The sequence below is a fragment of the Lipophrys pholis genome, assembly GCF_963383615.2.
Source record: "Lipophrys pholis genome assembly, chromosome: 16".
Classification (NCBI taxonomy): Eukaryota; Metazoa; Chordata; class Actinopteri; order Blenniiformes; family Blenniidae; genus Lipophrys; species Lipophrys pholis.
The window spans coordinates 27681724-27695395 of NC_137634.1; the positions used below are offsets into that span (position 1 = coordinate 27681724).

General features: G+C 43.1%; 1 protein-coding gene across 1 annotated transcript in view; it reads right to left on the minus strand.

The window, feature by feature from the left end:
- Positions 1-13672, minus strand: part of wwc1 (WW and C2 domain containing 1) — a 50419-nt gene that overhangs the window by 34436 nt on the left and 2311 nt on the right. Inside the window, exons 2-5 of the mRNA XM_080484111.1 lie at positions 8448-8557; positions 8169-8372; positions 1061-1137; positions 312-391 (exon numbers count right to left, since the gene is read on the minus strand). Coding sequence (XP_080340237.1) covers positions 312-391; positions 1061-1137; positions 8169-8372; positions 8448-8557 — 471 coding nt within the window. The remainder of the gene's footprint in view (positions 1-311; positions 392-1060; positions 1138-8168; positions 8373-8447; positions 8558-13672) is intronic.

Here is a 13672-nt window from a genome sequence, read left to right on the forward strand (position 1 = left end):
TCTACCGGGCTCTCACTCCTGTTGCTGCCGTCGGCGCCTCACTCCAGTCGGGCCCTCACTCGTTTCGCTCCTCTTGGACCCTCGCTCCTGTTGCCCTGTCAGGCTCTCGCTCCTGCCAGACCCTCGCTCCTGCCAGACCCTCGCTCCCGCCGGACCCTCGCTCCTGCCAGACCCTCGCTCCTGCCAGACCCTCGCTCCCGCCGGACCCTCGCTCCTGCCGGGCCCTTGCTCCTCTCGGACCCACGCTCTTGCTGGGCCCTCACCCCTCTGTGACCCTCACTCCTGTCACTCCTGCCGAAATGCAGACTTACTCTTTCAGTGTCTGGAAGCCTTCCTCTTTGTACTGCAGCTCCTGCTTCATGCAGGCCAGGTCTTGCTTCAGCTTGTGCACCTGGAGAAACAGACACACACTCATGTCAGTTTTAATAAAAAACTTTGAAATTCTCCAGTCGTTCTACACCGACGCTGCACAAATCAGAGTCGACAGACTAAAGGCCAATCAGAGTAAAGATAATCAATCACCTGACTGTTTGAATCAGGCCAATAAAGGCCAATAATTGCAAGCGTTGGACAGTTAGCGTTGGACAGTTAGCGTTGGACAGTTAGCGTTGGACAGTTAGCGAGGCGAGATGCTCCATCTGTCTGTACAATCCACAAATTAAAAAAGAAAATAAAGAGCCAGACAGCTCCTAACTCCTGCAGTGAAATATAAACTACTTTAGGAAAGGACAACACCACCAGAAGTGGAAATGTCTTCAGGATCGTTACGATTTAATTTAAATTTATTTTTATTTTAAGCACAGTGCATATTAATATACATTACTGCAAAATATGCCAGAATCAGCCTAATGGCTATTTTTGGTCTGTCGTCCCTGTACAGTTGTTGTGTGTCATCCTAAATGGAGAAAAATTACAGTTATACACTTAATATAATGCGATAAAATACAACACAGTAACAAGATATGTTGTGGAACCGCGTGAACATCCACGGTCTGGGTGCAGGACGAAGCATCTGAGGACGCACGATAAAGGACGTATGGAAGAGCATTTCTGTTCTTACCCGACTCTTGGAGGTGGAGATTTCTGCTTTGAGGATCTCGGGGTCGTACTTGCTGGAGGACGAAGATCTGGAGTTCACTGCAGGAGAACCACAGCAGTGTGAGAGTACATTCAGGAAAACCTGTGAGGACATTTATCCAGCCGACACACAGAGCTGCCAGCTGATAACGTCACATAATCTGATAACATCAAATAATCTGTGATAACGTCAAATAATCTGATAACATCAAATAATCTGTGATAACGTCAAATAATCTGATAATGTCAAATATTCTGTGATAACGTCAATAATCTGATAACGGGGGGCGGGGCTATGGCGGCAACGGTATAAGACGTGTTTAACCAGGGCTCCCGAGAAGCTTATTAAATTGAGCATTTTCTTAAGTAATTTTATCAAGATTCAGGCTCCGCTCCTTTTTGGATATTGGTGATTTTATTTCTCGTGGAAGGAATACTGAAATGGCTTCAAACCTTCCAAAATACGAGTATACTGGATCAACCGGAGGTAGGCCCAACGCAGCCTTGGACCAGAGTTCCACCAAGACCGACAAGATGGCGGACTTGAAGACAGAAGTGCTTCTCCATCTTAAAGCTGATATTTCAGCTGTGATAAAGAAAGATGAAAGAGGCTCTTGCGGAGGACTTTGATATTCTTAAGACCGAATTAGAGTTGGTGAAGACGACATTAATCAACAATACTGCCGTGCTGCATTTAGACATTAGCCAAGTTAGCGTGAGAGTTAAAGACATGGAGGACGGGGAGGAGGATTTGCAGTTTGTTGATTCGGACATGATCCCGGGCTAGCTCAGTTAGTAGAGCATGAGACTCGCAATCTCAAGGGGTTCAAGTCCCACACCGGGCGCCACCTTCCTGTGGGCTCTCCACCTTCCTGTGGGCTCTCCACCTTCCTGTGGGCTCTCCACCTGCAGGAAGGTTCTTAATGGTGCAATGTGATCTGGGTGACGGTGCTCAGACTGACACCACCACCACCCGGGAACAGATAAGAGGGAGGAGATGGATGGATGGATGGATGGATGGATGGATGGATGGATGGATGGATGGATGGATGGATGGATGGATGGATGGATGATCCGGACATCGCCATGGTGTATGTGAAGGACATAATCCTCCCTGAGACAGAGAACGAATGACTGTAGCACTGGAGCCCAGTTTTTTCACCGTCTCTTCAGGTCGTATATTGCCTAATAGCTATTCTTGCACTCTGAAGTGTGTTTTTTGTTTATATATTGTTTAATCGATTTCTTCAGTTTTACTGTAAAACACACGAGGTGTCCATTATGGGGCCACGCTCTTTACTCTTTTTCCTGTTTTGTTTTTTTTTTGCTCAGTTGAGAAGCCTGTAAAACCTTATTATGCTCGTATGTGTTCTAATCTTTCTCATTTTAGTTTAAGTTTGGAGCTATTCGGGAGCCCAAGAAGTTAAAGCGCTATTACCCAATACAAGCACAGCAATGTGTGGATTTTATTTTGGATTTTCTTGTTCAGAATTGAAGTATTTAGTTTTTTGTCTCCTGGTTCAGATAGGAGAGGGGGTTAGCTATATATATCTTTGCAATGTTTTTATTTAGCTTGCTTACTTGTGTGCAATGATTATAGACAGTGTACCTGCATCACCTAAGTTACTTATGTAATGGCGAGCACATGAACTAAAAGCTGGAATTCTGAACTTTTGTCTCATTTTCATGTTTTGATCTGAAACTCGAATGTCTTCAGTATACAACAACAACAACAACAACAACAACAACAACAACAAAGGAATTGACCTTGCTCTTCCAATACTTTTGGACTGTTCCTGGAGTTTGTTTACTCTCAAGAAAAAGTGTAATTTCTGAATTGATACATTTTACAAAATTCTCACTTGAAAGTAGCAAAGGGTTAAATCTGGGCAAAAAACTGATTGTGTGTTAGGAATGAACATTTTCATACATAAAGGAGCATGATCTGAGATGACCATGGCCCCATAGTCACACTCCTTCACAAAATGGAAAATTCTATTGTCCATGAAAAAATAATCGATTCTTGAATATGTCCTGTGGACAGCGGAGAAGAATGAATATGTTCTTGCAGCGGGGTTTCGACAATGCCACACATCAGCCACTCCATATGTCTCCAAAAATGATTTAACCGATTGTGCAGACTTGGTAAGGGTTACTCTGCCAGATGCACTACGATCCAAGGATGAGAGCACACAATTAATATCCCCACCGATTCTACTATTGTGTGTTGATATATGAAAGAAGTCACTATCATCCCCGTTTGGTGGATAAACAGAGGCTAAGATGACAGGGAGGGTATATAATTCTCCTACCACATTCCAAAGCGCCCAGCTGAGTCGGTTTGTACACTAGATGCAGTGAACTGTACGTGTCCACCGATCATAATATTGATCTAGTTTGGAAATTCAATTGAAACACCTGACTAGACCCCTTTTTGCTCAGACTATCTGCAGAGCATGTGTGTCTCCTGCAGAAAGGCAACATCTGTATTAAGCCGATTTAGATGGGATATCATTTTCCTATATTTTAGAGTATGGTTAAGAGATTTCATGTTCCAATTTACACAATTGACAAGAGATCTGTGGCGGTGCCTGATCACATTTGGTATTTACATCTAGATGTGTTAAACAACTCAGGAGAGAGCACCTTTTGTTTGAACCCACCCACTTTTCAAGTGAGGAAAAGTATTGGAACATGGAACTGATGGGTGTTTCTAGTCGTTCAGGTGTTGCCTTTTAGATTGATTGCTTAAATATTAGATAGTGCTTCTTATTGGCTTTTAGTTTCACCTGTGAAAACTGTATTTGCTGTTAAGCAAACATGAAGGACAGAGAGCCGTCTATGGGAGAAAAGCAAACCATTTTGAAGCTGAAGAGAAGAGGGGAAATCGATCAGAGCTCCTGCACAAACATTGGGCATAGCTAATACAATAATCTGAAATGTCCTGAAAAAGAAAGAAACTACTGGTGTACTGAGCAAAAGGCATCGAACAGGTCGGCCAAGGGTATCAACAGCAGTTGATGACAGAAACCTTGTGAGAGCTGTGAAGAAACACCCAAAGACAACAGTCAGTGACATCACTGGCACCATCCACAGGGCAGGGGCGAAGGTATCACAATCCACTGTTCGAAGAAGACTTCGAGAGAAGAAATGTAGAGGCCATACCACAGGATGCAAACCACTCATCAGCAAAAATAATCTGAAGGCCAGATTAGATTTTGCAAAGAAGTACAGAGATGAGCCACAGAAGTTCTGGAACGAAGGTTTTATGGACTGATGAGACCAAGCTGAACCTCGACCAAAGTGATGGAAAGGCGAAAGTATGGCGAAAGAAAGGATCTGCCTATGATCCAAACCACACAAGCTCATCTGTGAAGCATGGTGGAGGTAACGCCATGGCTTGGGCTTGCATGTCTGCTTCTGGAACGGGCTCACTCGTCTTTATTGATGATGTAACTCATTATGGTAGCAGTAGAATGAATTCTGAAGTCCACAAAACCATTCTGTCTGCTAATTTATGGAAAAATGCATCCAAACTAATCGGGAGAAGCTTCATCATGCAACAAGACAATGACCCAAAACACACTGCCAACACAACAAAGGACTTCATCAGGTGGGAAAGTGGAAGGTCTTAGACTGGCCAAGTCAATCACTGGACCTTGACCCAATGGAGCACGCATTGTACCTCCTGAAGAGGAGATTGAAGGGAGAAACCCCCACAAACCCCCCCCGGCTAGCTCAGTTGGTAGGGCATGAGACTCACAATCTCAGGGTAGTGGGTTCGTGTCCCACGTGTCCCACGCCGGGCGCCACCTTCCCGTGGGCTCACCACCCGCAGGAAGGTTCTTAAACGGTGCGATGTGATCTGGGTGACAGTGCTCAGAGTGTCACCCCCGCAACCCGGAAACGGATAAGCGGAAGAAAATGAATGAATGAATGAACCCCCACAAACAAACAAGAATCAGTTCTGCAGTAAAGGCCTGGAAAAGCATTTCAAATGAAGAATGCAACAGTCTGGTTACGTCAATGGGTCACAGGCTTGATGCAGTTATTGCAAGTTAGGGTTATGCCACCAAATATTAAATGTTATTCACTTTAAGTTAATTTAATAATGTATGTTCCAATACTTTTGCTCACTTGAAAAGTGGGTGGGTTCAAACCAAAGGTGGTCTCTCCTGAGTTGTTTAACACATCTAGATGTAAATACCATGAAATAAAAGCTGGAATTCTGAACTTTTGTTTCATATTCATGTTTTGATCTGAAACCCAAATGTCTTCAGTATACAACAAAAACAAAGGAATTGACCTTGCTGTTCCAATACTTTTGGAGGGGACTGTATGTCAATCTATACTATCTGGGAATCTCTAAAAGCGTATCTAAGGAGTCAAATAATTTCATATTGTGCTCACAGAAAGAGGGAAAACTCCGAACAATCACGACAGCTGCATGAAGAAATATTACTTTTGGACAGGGAATTTTCTCACGCTCCTTCACCAGAACTGGCTAAGAAACGTGTTGCATTGCAAATCAATATTAATACTCTATCGGCCCGTCACGCTGAATATGTGATCTCCAAGTCTAAATGTAGGTACTATGAACACGGGGAGAAGGCAGGGCGTTTGCTCGCACATCAGCTGCGTCAGAGGTCGGTCTGTCAGACTATTCCAGCAATTAACAATGAGCAAGGCTTTAAATGTTCAGATAATGGAGGAATTAATACATGCTTTAGTGAGTTTTACTGATCACAGGTTTTTTAAAACCTTAAAAATTTTCAAATTTGGTCCTAAATTTCTATCATGGATAAGACTGCTTTATTGCTCCCCATTGGCAGCTGTTTGCACCAACAATAAGATATCATCCTATTTTCAGGTGCAACGCAGCACAAGGCAGGGATGTCCTCTCTCGCCGCTGGTCTTTGTAGTTGCGATTGAACCATTGGCCGTAGCGGTTCGACAAAGTCTGGACATTAAAGGAATAAAACGTTCGGGGTCAGAGCATAAGATTTCTCTTTATGCTGATGACACACCTCTGTTCATTTCAAACCCTCTGTCTAGTATCCCTGCACTGTCGGATTTGCTTGGCAAATTTGGGAAGATATCTGGCTACAAGGTCAATTTTCAGAAAAGAGACATGATGCCCTTAACATCCCTGGAAGGGAATCTTTTTGAAAGAGTAATTCTACAAAGATGAAATATCTTGGCATTTGGGTAACTCGTCATTTCAGAGACTTATACAAGGCTAAATATTTACCACTGCTATTAAATCTCAAATGGGACATACTGTAGCTCAATGGGACTCCCTGCCTCTCTCTCTGGGGGGAAGAATTAACTCGGTTAAAATGAACATATTGCCTAAATTTCTCTATTTGTTCTAAAGTCTACCCATTTTTCTTTCAAAATAATTTTTCTCTAACCTTAATGGCCAGATATCTTTTTTTATATGGAATAAAAAACATCCAAGAATGGGCAAAAAAATACTACAATTGCCCCGCAATTTGGTGGTATGTCGCTCCCTAATTTCATGTATTATTACTGGGCAGTGAATTGCAGAGCGGCACTGTTCTGGCTAAACAGATGCTGCAGTGCCGAGCTGGGTAACTTCAGAGAGAGGCTCCCCAGCCACATTGCTCTGCTCTGAACTGCCTTACAAGCAGTCCATCTCATCATATTCTTCCAATCAAATTGTTGTTCACACAATTAATATTTGGAATCAGTGTAGACGCTTTTTCAAGCTTACCAAGTTACTATTTACAGCTCCCATTTAAAATAAAATCACATGTTTATCCCCTCAGTGACCGATGAGGTTCTTAATATCTGGGATGGGAACGGCTTACATTCTTTGTTTTTCAATTGTATATAGACAATACTTTTTGTTCCTTTGAACAGTTGGTCGAAAACTTCAATATTCCCAAGTCACACTTTTTTGGATATCTGCAATTAAGAAATCTTGTTAGGGCTAATTCTAACTGTTTTCCTCTATGTCCCCCTCGGTCACTGGTGGATGAACTGTTGGACTGCCGGACAGACATTAAAAAGGTTCTAAGTAGGATCTATACCTTGCTCGCGTCATATCAGTATGGCAAAAGGCCATAGAGAATATTCATTCTTCTTCAATCTCACTTCGACATGCAGTGGTTCAGTTTAAAGTTGTTCACCGTTTGCACTGGTGCAAAGACAAACGATCTGGACCCTTCATGTGACCTGCTACACTTCTTCATACATTCTGGACTTGTGCAGAACTTTATGGCTACTGGCAATCCATCTTTGAGGCCTTCTCAAGAATCTGCGTGAGAGTGGTGCGCCTCTGTCTTGTGACTGCTTTGTTCAGAGTGGTCTCTGTTGATGACCCCTTGAGCAGGCAGCAGACAAACATGCTTGCTTTTTGTTGGTTGCTAGCTCGAAGACTAATCCTATTTAAATGGAAGGATTCATGTCCGTGGACATATGGCCACTGGCTCAAAGAGGTTATGGGTCACATTCACCTCGAAAAGATTCGGTTTACACTGGAAGGATCGGTCAGACAATTTTACGATCACTGGCTGCCATTTATTGCTTCATTTGAAAGTGTGTCTGCTGACAAATGTGTCTGACTTGCACAACCTCTGTACTTTGAATCCCAAATGTTTGATATTACTTTGTAATTTTGATGTAGGCTGCTTTTTTGGTTCCAGTATAGCGGGTGGGGGGGTGGGCTGTTCAATTTAGATTTTTGATTTTTTTTGTTTTTTCCTGTGTGTTTCTTTGTGTTTTATATGTTTAACAGTGTTTTAAAAAAACATTAATCAAAAAAACATTATCTGATATGGTCAAATAATCTGTGATAACGTCAAATAATCTGTGATATCGTCAAATAATCCAAAAACATCAAATAACCTGTGATAGCGTCAAATAATTGGTGGCGGTGGGACAGTGGTCAGCACTCTACCCTAACAGAAAGACGCTGGGCGGTTCACATTCTGTGTGGAGCTTGCATGTGCTCCCTGTGTGTGAGTAGGTTTCCTCCAGGTGCTCTGGTTTCTTTTCACAGAACAAACAACACACAAGAGGTCCCTGAGCAATAGTCCCAGGGTTCTGGTTGGTTCTGGACTCACGACTGGTCTGAGATGTGGACTTGTCCCTCCAGGCGTCGTGGAGCTGGCAGTACTCCTGCTGTGCCAGGCGGAGGCGCTGCTCCTTCACCTGGTAGATCTCCTTCTGGGCGCTGAGGGCGTCGCGGGCAACAGACAGATAGTCGCGAAGCATGGCCTCCTGCTCGCGCTGCCATTGGGCCCGGGGGTCCTCCAGCTGGGTGCTTTCTGAGGGGGGATAGGAAGAGAAGAACACTGTGGGCTGCGGGAGCCTCTTAACGTGTGAGAGTGACGGGAACTCACTGGTGTTGTGGTCCACATAATACGGTCCGGCCACTGGGTCGTACGCCTCCTCCCAGCCCACCGGCAGCTCATCGCCGATACAATCGGCAAACGTCAGAGGCTTCGTCTGCCTGGACGACAAAGACATGCATTCTGTCACAATCAACACATCACAATCAATAAAACTTAAAAAACCTGGATGGAACCGGAACAGAGTCAGAATGGAGTCGGACTGCGGAGGACGACAAATGGTAAAATGGTAAATGGCCTTCACTTATATAGCGCTTTTCAACTGTGTGAGCAGCCCCAAAGCACTTTACAGCAGAACTCTCAAACTCAGATCCTGGAGGGCCGCAGCCCTGCATGTTTTCCATGTCTCCCTGTTTCAACACGGCTGATTGCAATGACTGGCTTGTTATCTGGCTCTGTTAATGAACCTGCAAACTTCTGATTGGGAGACGATCGCTCTACCAGCCGCAGGTGGAGCGGTGTTACGAATAAAAAAAAACTTGAACAAAATTCAACTGACTGTTTCTGCAATTCTGCACCCACTGCAAAATATCATACTTTATGAAGTAGTGAGGATTGTCTTTTCTTTACACACTCCACATCTTTGAAAAAGGAGGTGCTCTGCTATTAGGCGGTGTTCTTCTATTGGGAACTATATAATATAGGTCCATTTCCTATGACATAGACTCTATACCCTTTGTATTTAATATTATAGTACCCGGGTAGACTTTCAATAGCATAGAAAATGTGCCACCTCTATCTGCACCATCAGGGGATATCGTGTTCTTGAAAAACATGTACGAGCAATTCGAATCCGTTGTCACAGTAACTGGAACTGGAACAGTTAATCTATGGTAAAATTGTTATTCATTACCTATTGCATGACTATGTACATATTTAATTATGTGGTTAAAATGTATTAACTTTTCAGTGCAAATATTAGCGGAGGTCCGCATTCTATGGGGGGGGGGGGGGTTCTATAGGCCAAGTATTCAGTCGGTGCAACAGACGAGGAGGCTCAAGAAGGGAATTGACACGTTTCAATCATTCAGGCAAACACCAAAAGAGGCCAGATAGTTCGGCCTGTCACCATAACAAATTTTGCTGGACGACAAATTGTCCCAGACATTATTGCGATAAATGATAATATTGACATTTTGATACCATTTTTCCACTAATATATTAATAATGGTATAATAACGCAAGTATACTCTTTTAAAGATTTTTTTATTTTATTTATTATTATTTATTTCTTAAGAATATTTATTTTAATCACACAAGAGTGATTGACAGGCAGTGTTGGGAAAGTTCAGTTTCTACATCAACCAGTTCAAAGTTCAGTTCATAAATTTTAATATGAACTGAACTGAAAGTACTGTAACCATACGAAGATGAAGTATTAATGGTGAGACAGAGTCTGAGGTAGAGCTTCTGTCTTCTACTTGTTTTTGTCGTGATGCTTCACATTTTGATGATGTAGGCGGTGGAGCCACTCTGGTGGCTGCGGTTGCCAGATTGGCTGTTTTCCCCCTACATGTTAAGGCCTGTTTACAGTGAGCCTTACTGGGTTTTCACTGGAAGGCTCAGGAATCTGGCAACTCTCTAAAACAACATTAAACTGAGTACACTCACACCAGAATAAGCGCCGCTGACATCTTTGGTAAATGAAAAAGTATCAAGCCTGGCAAACTTATCGAGCTCATTTTTAAAATTATTGTGCAATTAATTGATTTATTGATTATCGCAACAGGCCTACAGATAGTAAACTGCAGTTTCAATAAGGAACATTTAAAGACCAATAAGGGTGAAGATACTGATCACCCTGTTTCAACCACAGCCAGTTCAATGGCCAGGAAGCTTCTGGAAGAGCATCTTCTCATTATAATGATCATAATCAGCCAACATAGTCGCGTCTCATGCTAAACATCTCAGCTCAAACGTGTGGACAACTATCAGGATTCGGGTTGGTGTACGAGTGTTTGGTAAAAGCTGCTGAAAAAGTGTTGATTCCACTCTAATGTGACCACTGGTTTTGGTAACGAGTAATCTAACGCGTTCCTATTGCCAAACCAGAAATCAGATTAAAGTTACATGTCCAAGTCAGTGTGCGTTATTATTGTAGCGTCCCACAGGACGAGTGTCTTGTTTGTAAAACCGCTTTATTACTGAACAGAACAACAAGAGATTACCCTATTTGCTCCTCCATTCCTTTACCTCCAACCAGGCACACACACACACACACACACACACACACACACACACACACACACACACACACACACACACACACACACACACACACAGTCCGTCTCCTCACGCTCGCAAACGTGACCCCCCCCCCCTTCTCTACTCTCAGCCAATCACAGGCCACCTTGCTCTAACAATGCGTTCAAGTACAGTAAAGAATAGGAACCAACAGTACATCACCATTGAATCATTGCAACAATAACAGCTGCAGAGATGATACACTATTTTTGTAATGTTCTTTAGTAAAAAGATCTATTGGCAGGAATATCGTCTCCTCTGCGCTGTAAAGGTGTGCGATATACATCTTCTACGACATAGGGATGCAACGATCCACATTTTTTCACTTCTGATCCGAATGTTTGCATGTCTGCTACCAAAAGACAACTTGAGGTTAGTATCAGGACAGAAAAGGAAGCAGTACAAAGTATTTTTGTTCCGTTTGGACAATGAGGGGGTCTACATGACGTCATCATCTCATAATAAACTAGTTCTACCTTTAAAACCTCAGAATCACTTTATTAACCCGTGGGGAAATTCTTTAGCAAGGCAGCACAAACGATTGGGACTATTTTCTCTGAGTTTTGTGTGGAGTAGCCGGCAGCTTCGCGGAGGTCTGACTCGCCTGCTGACAGCGTGGAGGAGCTCATTGTTTTGATGCAGCGGTCAGCGCCGTTCTCCTCGATGAGCTGGCATTTCAAAACGGTGACGCGTGGCTGCAGAGAGGCTGCCTCACTGTACAACGGCTTTGCTAACATCCACGTTGCTGCGTTGCTTTGTGGTGTTTTGAGTGTAAAATACGTCCAAACAGCAACATGTTGCCATGAAAAGTTGGATAGCACAGTGCTACTTCCCTAGCCTGCTCGCTGGCTGCAAACTGTGGAATGGATTTCCTGCCTCATTCCTCCTGGTCTCATTGAGACCCGCCTCCCTTCAGGAAATCCAGTCCACAGTTTGCAGCCAGCGAGCAGAGCAGCAGCAGGGAAACACTGGGGATCATTTCAGCACCATGAAGCAGACCAGGATCATGGATCAGACCAGGATCATGGATCAGACCAGGATCATGAAGCAGACCAGGATCATGAAGCAGACCAGGATCATGGATCAGACCAGGATCATGGATCAGACCAGGATCATGAAGCAGACCAGGATCATGAAGCAGACCAGGATCATGGATCAGACCAGGATCATGGATCAGACCAGGATCATGAAGCAGACCAGGATCATGAAGCAGACCAGGATCATGGATCAGAAATCTCTACAGGTTGGATTGGAAATTTCAGATTTTTGAATTCCGTTGGTTTCGGAACCCAATACCTATACTGGATCGGATCAGCCCCATCCAGATATTATCTTAAATGTTGTTTAATATTACATTATTGAGTTTACACCATGTAGAAAATAAAAATAAAATGCAGACAGGCGGTAATGTAGAAGTGCATGAGGTGGCGATAAGGTGGCGATAACGTGACGATAACAGGATAATGTGGCGATGACGTGGCCATAACGTGGCCATAACATGATAACGTGGCAATAACATAACGATAACATAACGATAACATAACGATAACATAACGATAACATAGCGGTAACGTGATAGCGTGGCGATGATGTGGCCATAATATGACGATAACGAGATAACATGACAATGTGACAATAACACGGCGCTAACATGATAACACGATAACGTGACGATAACGAGATGACATGACGATAACGTGGCAATAACATGACAGCACATGGTTTGACTCTGGACGGACTGTCCTCACTGGGCTGGACATGGTTTGGTTCCGGACGGACTGACCTCACTGGGCTGGACATGGTTTGGTTCCGGACGGACTGACCTCACTGAGCTGGACATGGTTTGGTTAAGTTCTGGGTGGACGGATCTGACTTAGGGGTGTGCAATATGGCGATATTAGTGTTGATGATCTATCAAAGCAGAGAGATCATAGAAACATTCTATATGTTGCAGGTCTATGCTGACGCATCAGCTGTTTCACTTGCACCTGACCAACCAATCACAATGAATTGCGAGTGTGTGTTTTGGTTGTGCAGCGAGGAGGCGTTCACAGGCGTGAAGGTGAAACTGGGAGTTGAAAAGAAACTCCACCTCCACCGTGTAAAAACGGTTTGGCTTTTTCTGGACGACAAAACGACAACCGTGATTTGCTCATGGCTGCATTGCATAAACACCATTCAGCCGTCATCACGTCTTCCTTTTCAGAAGGAGAGAAAAACTGTCAGATGTCTGAGTAGTAAAATGTTCTCAAGCTGTTGGACTTTTAATAATCAGGTTCTAGACGATGGAGTTTAATTGCTTAAATCGCTGCACTTTAAGAGAAAACCTCCGACGAGGTAATTGGCAGTTCAGTTGAGTAGATGTGATGTGTAGTCTATTGTAATAGAATACATGTATCTGTCTTAGTTATATTTCCAATAGTATCATTCCATAATCATGCTTCTCACTCCTTTTTCAACATGCAAAATGATTCTATTTGACTGTTACTAAGTCAGTTTGATTAGTTAAATATCTTTGGTTTATAGGTTTACACTGTTGATTTTGATATTTCAATTTGAGCATGTTCAAAATAAAAAGTGTAAAGAAATGAAATAACCCTGAGTTACTTAAGTCTGCATTTTTATTTGAGTATTTTCTATTGTACTTTTCATGTTTCACTGTTCATGTGAACGCTTTCTCAAAAACCAGGCGTAGTTTAGTTTTTATGTTGCAAGAGTCACTTTATCACAGTGTTATTTACCTTAGAGTATGTTTACGTTAAGTGACACGTTAAGGCTTGGCGTTAACGCGACGTGTCAAGAGTAACCATTGTTTTTGCATTTTCTTTTCAGAAAAGTTTCACATTTACATGACAATGTTTTGAAAAAGATGTAGCTAGCATGTTGGGCCTGTAGTTGGTGCTGTGGCTCCATGGAGGGGGAGTCCGTGTGTTTTCACAGGGGGCTTTTCCACCAGAAAGAACCAGGTTCCA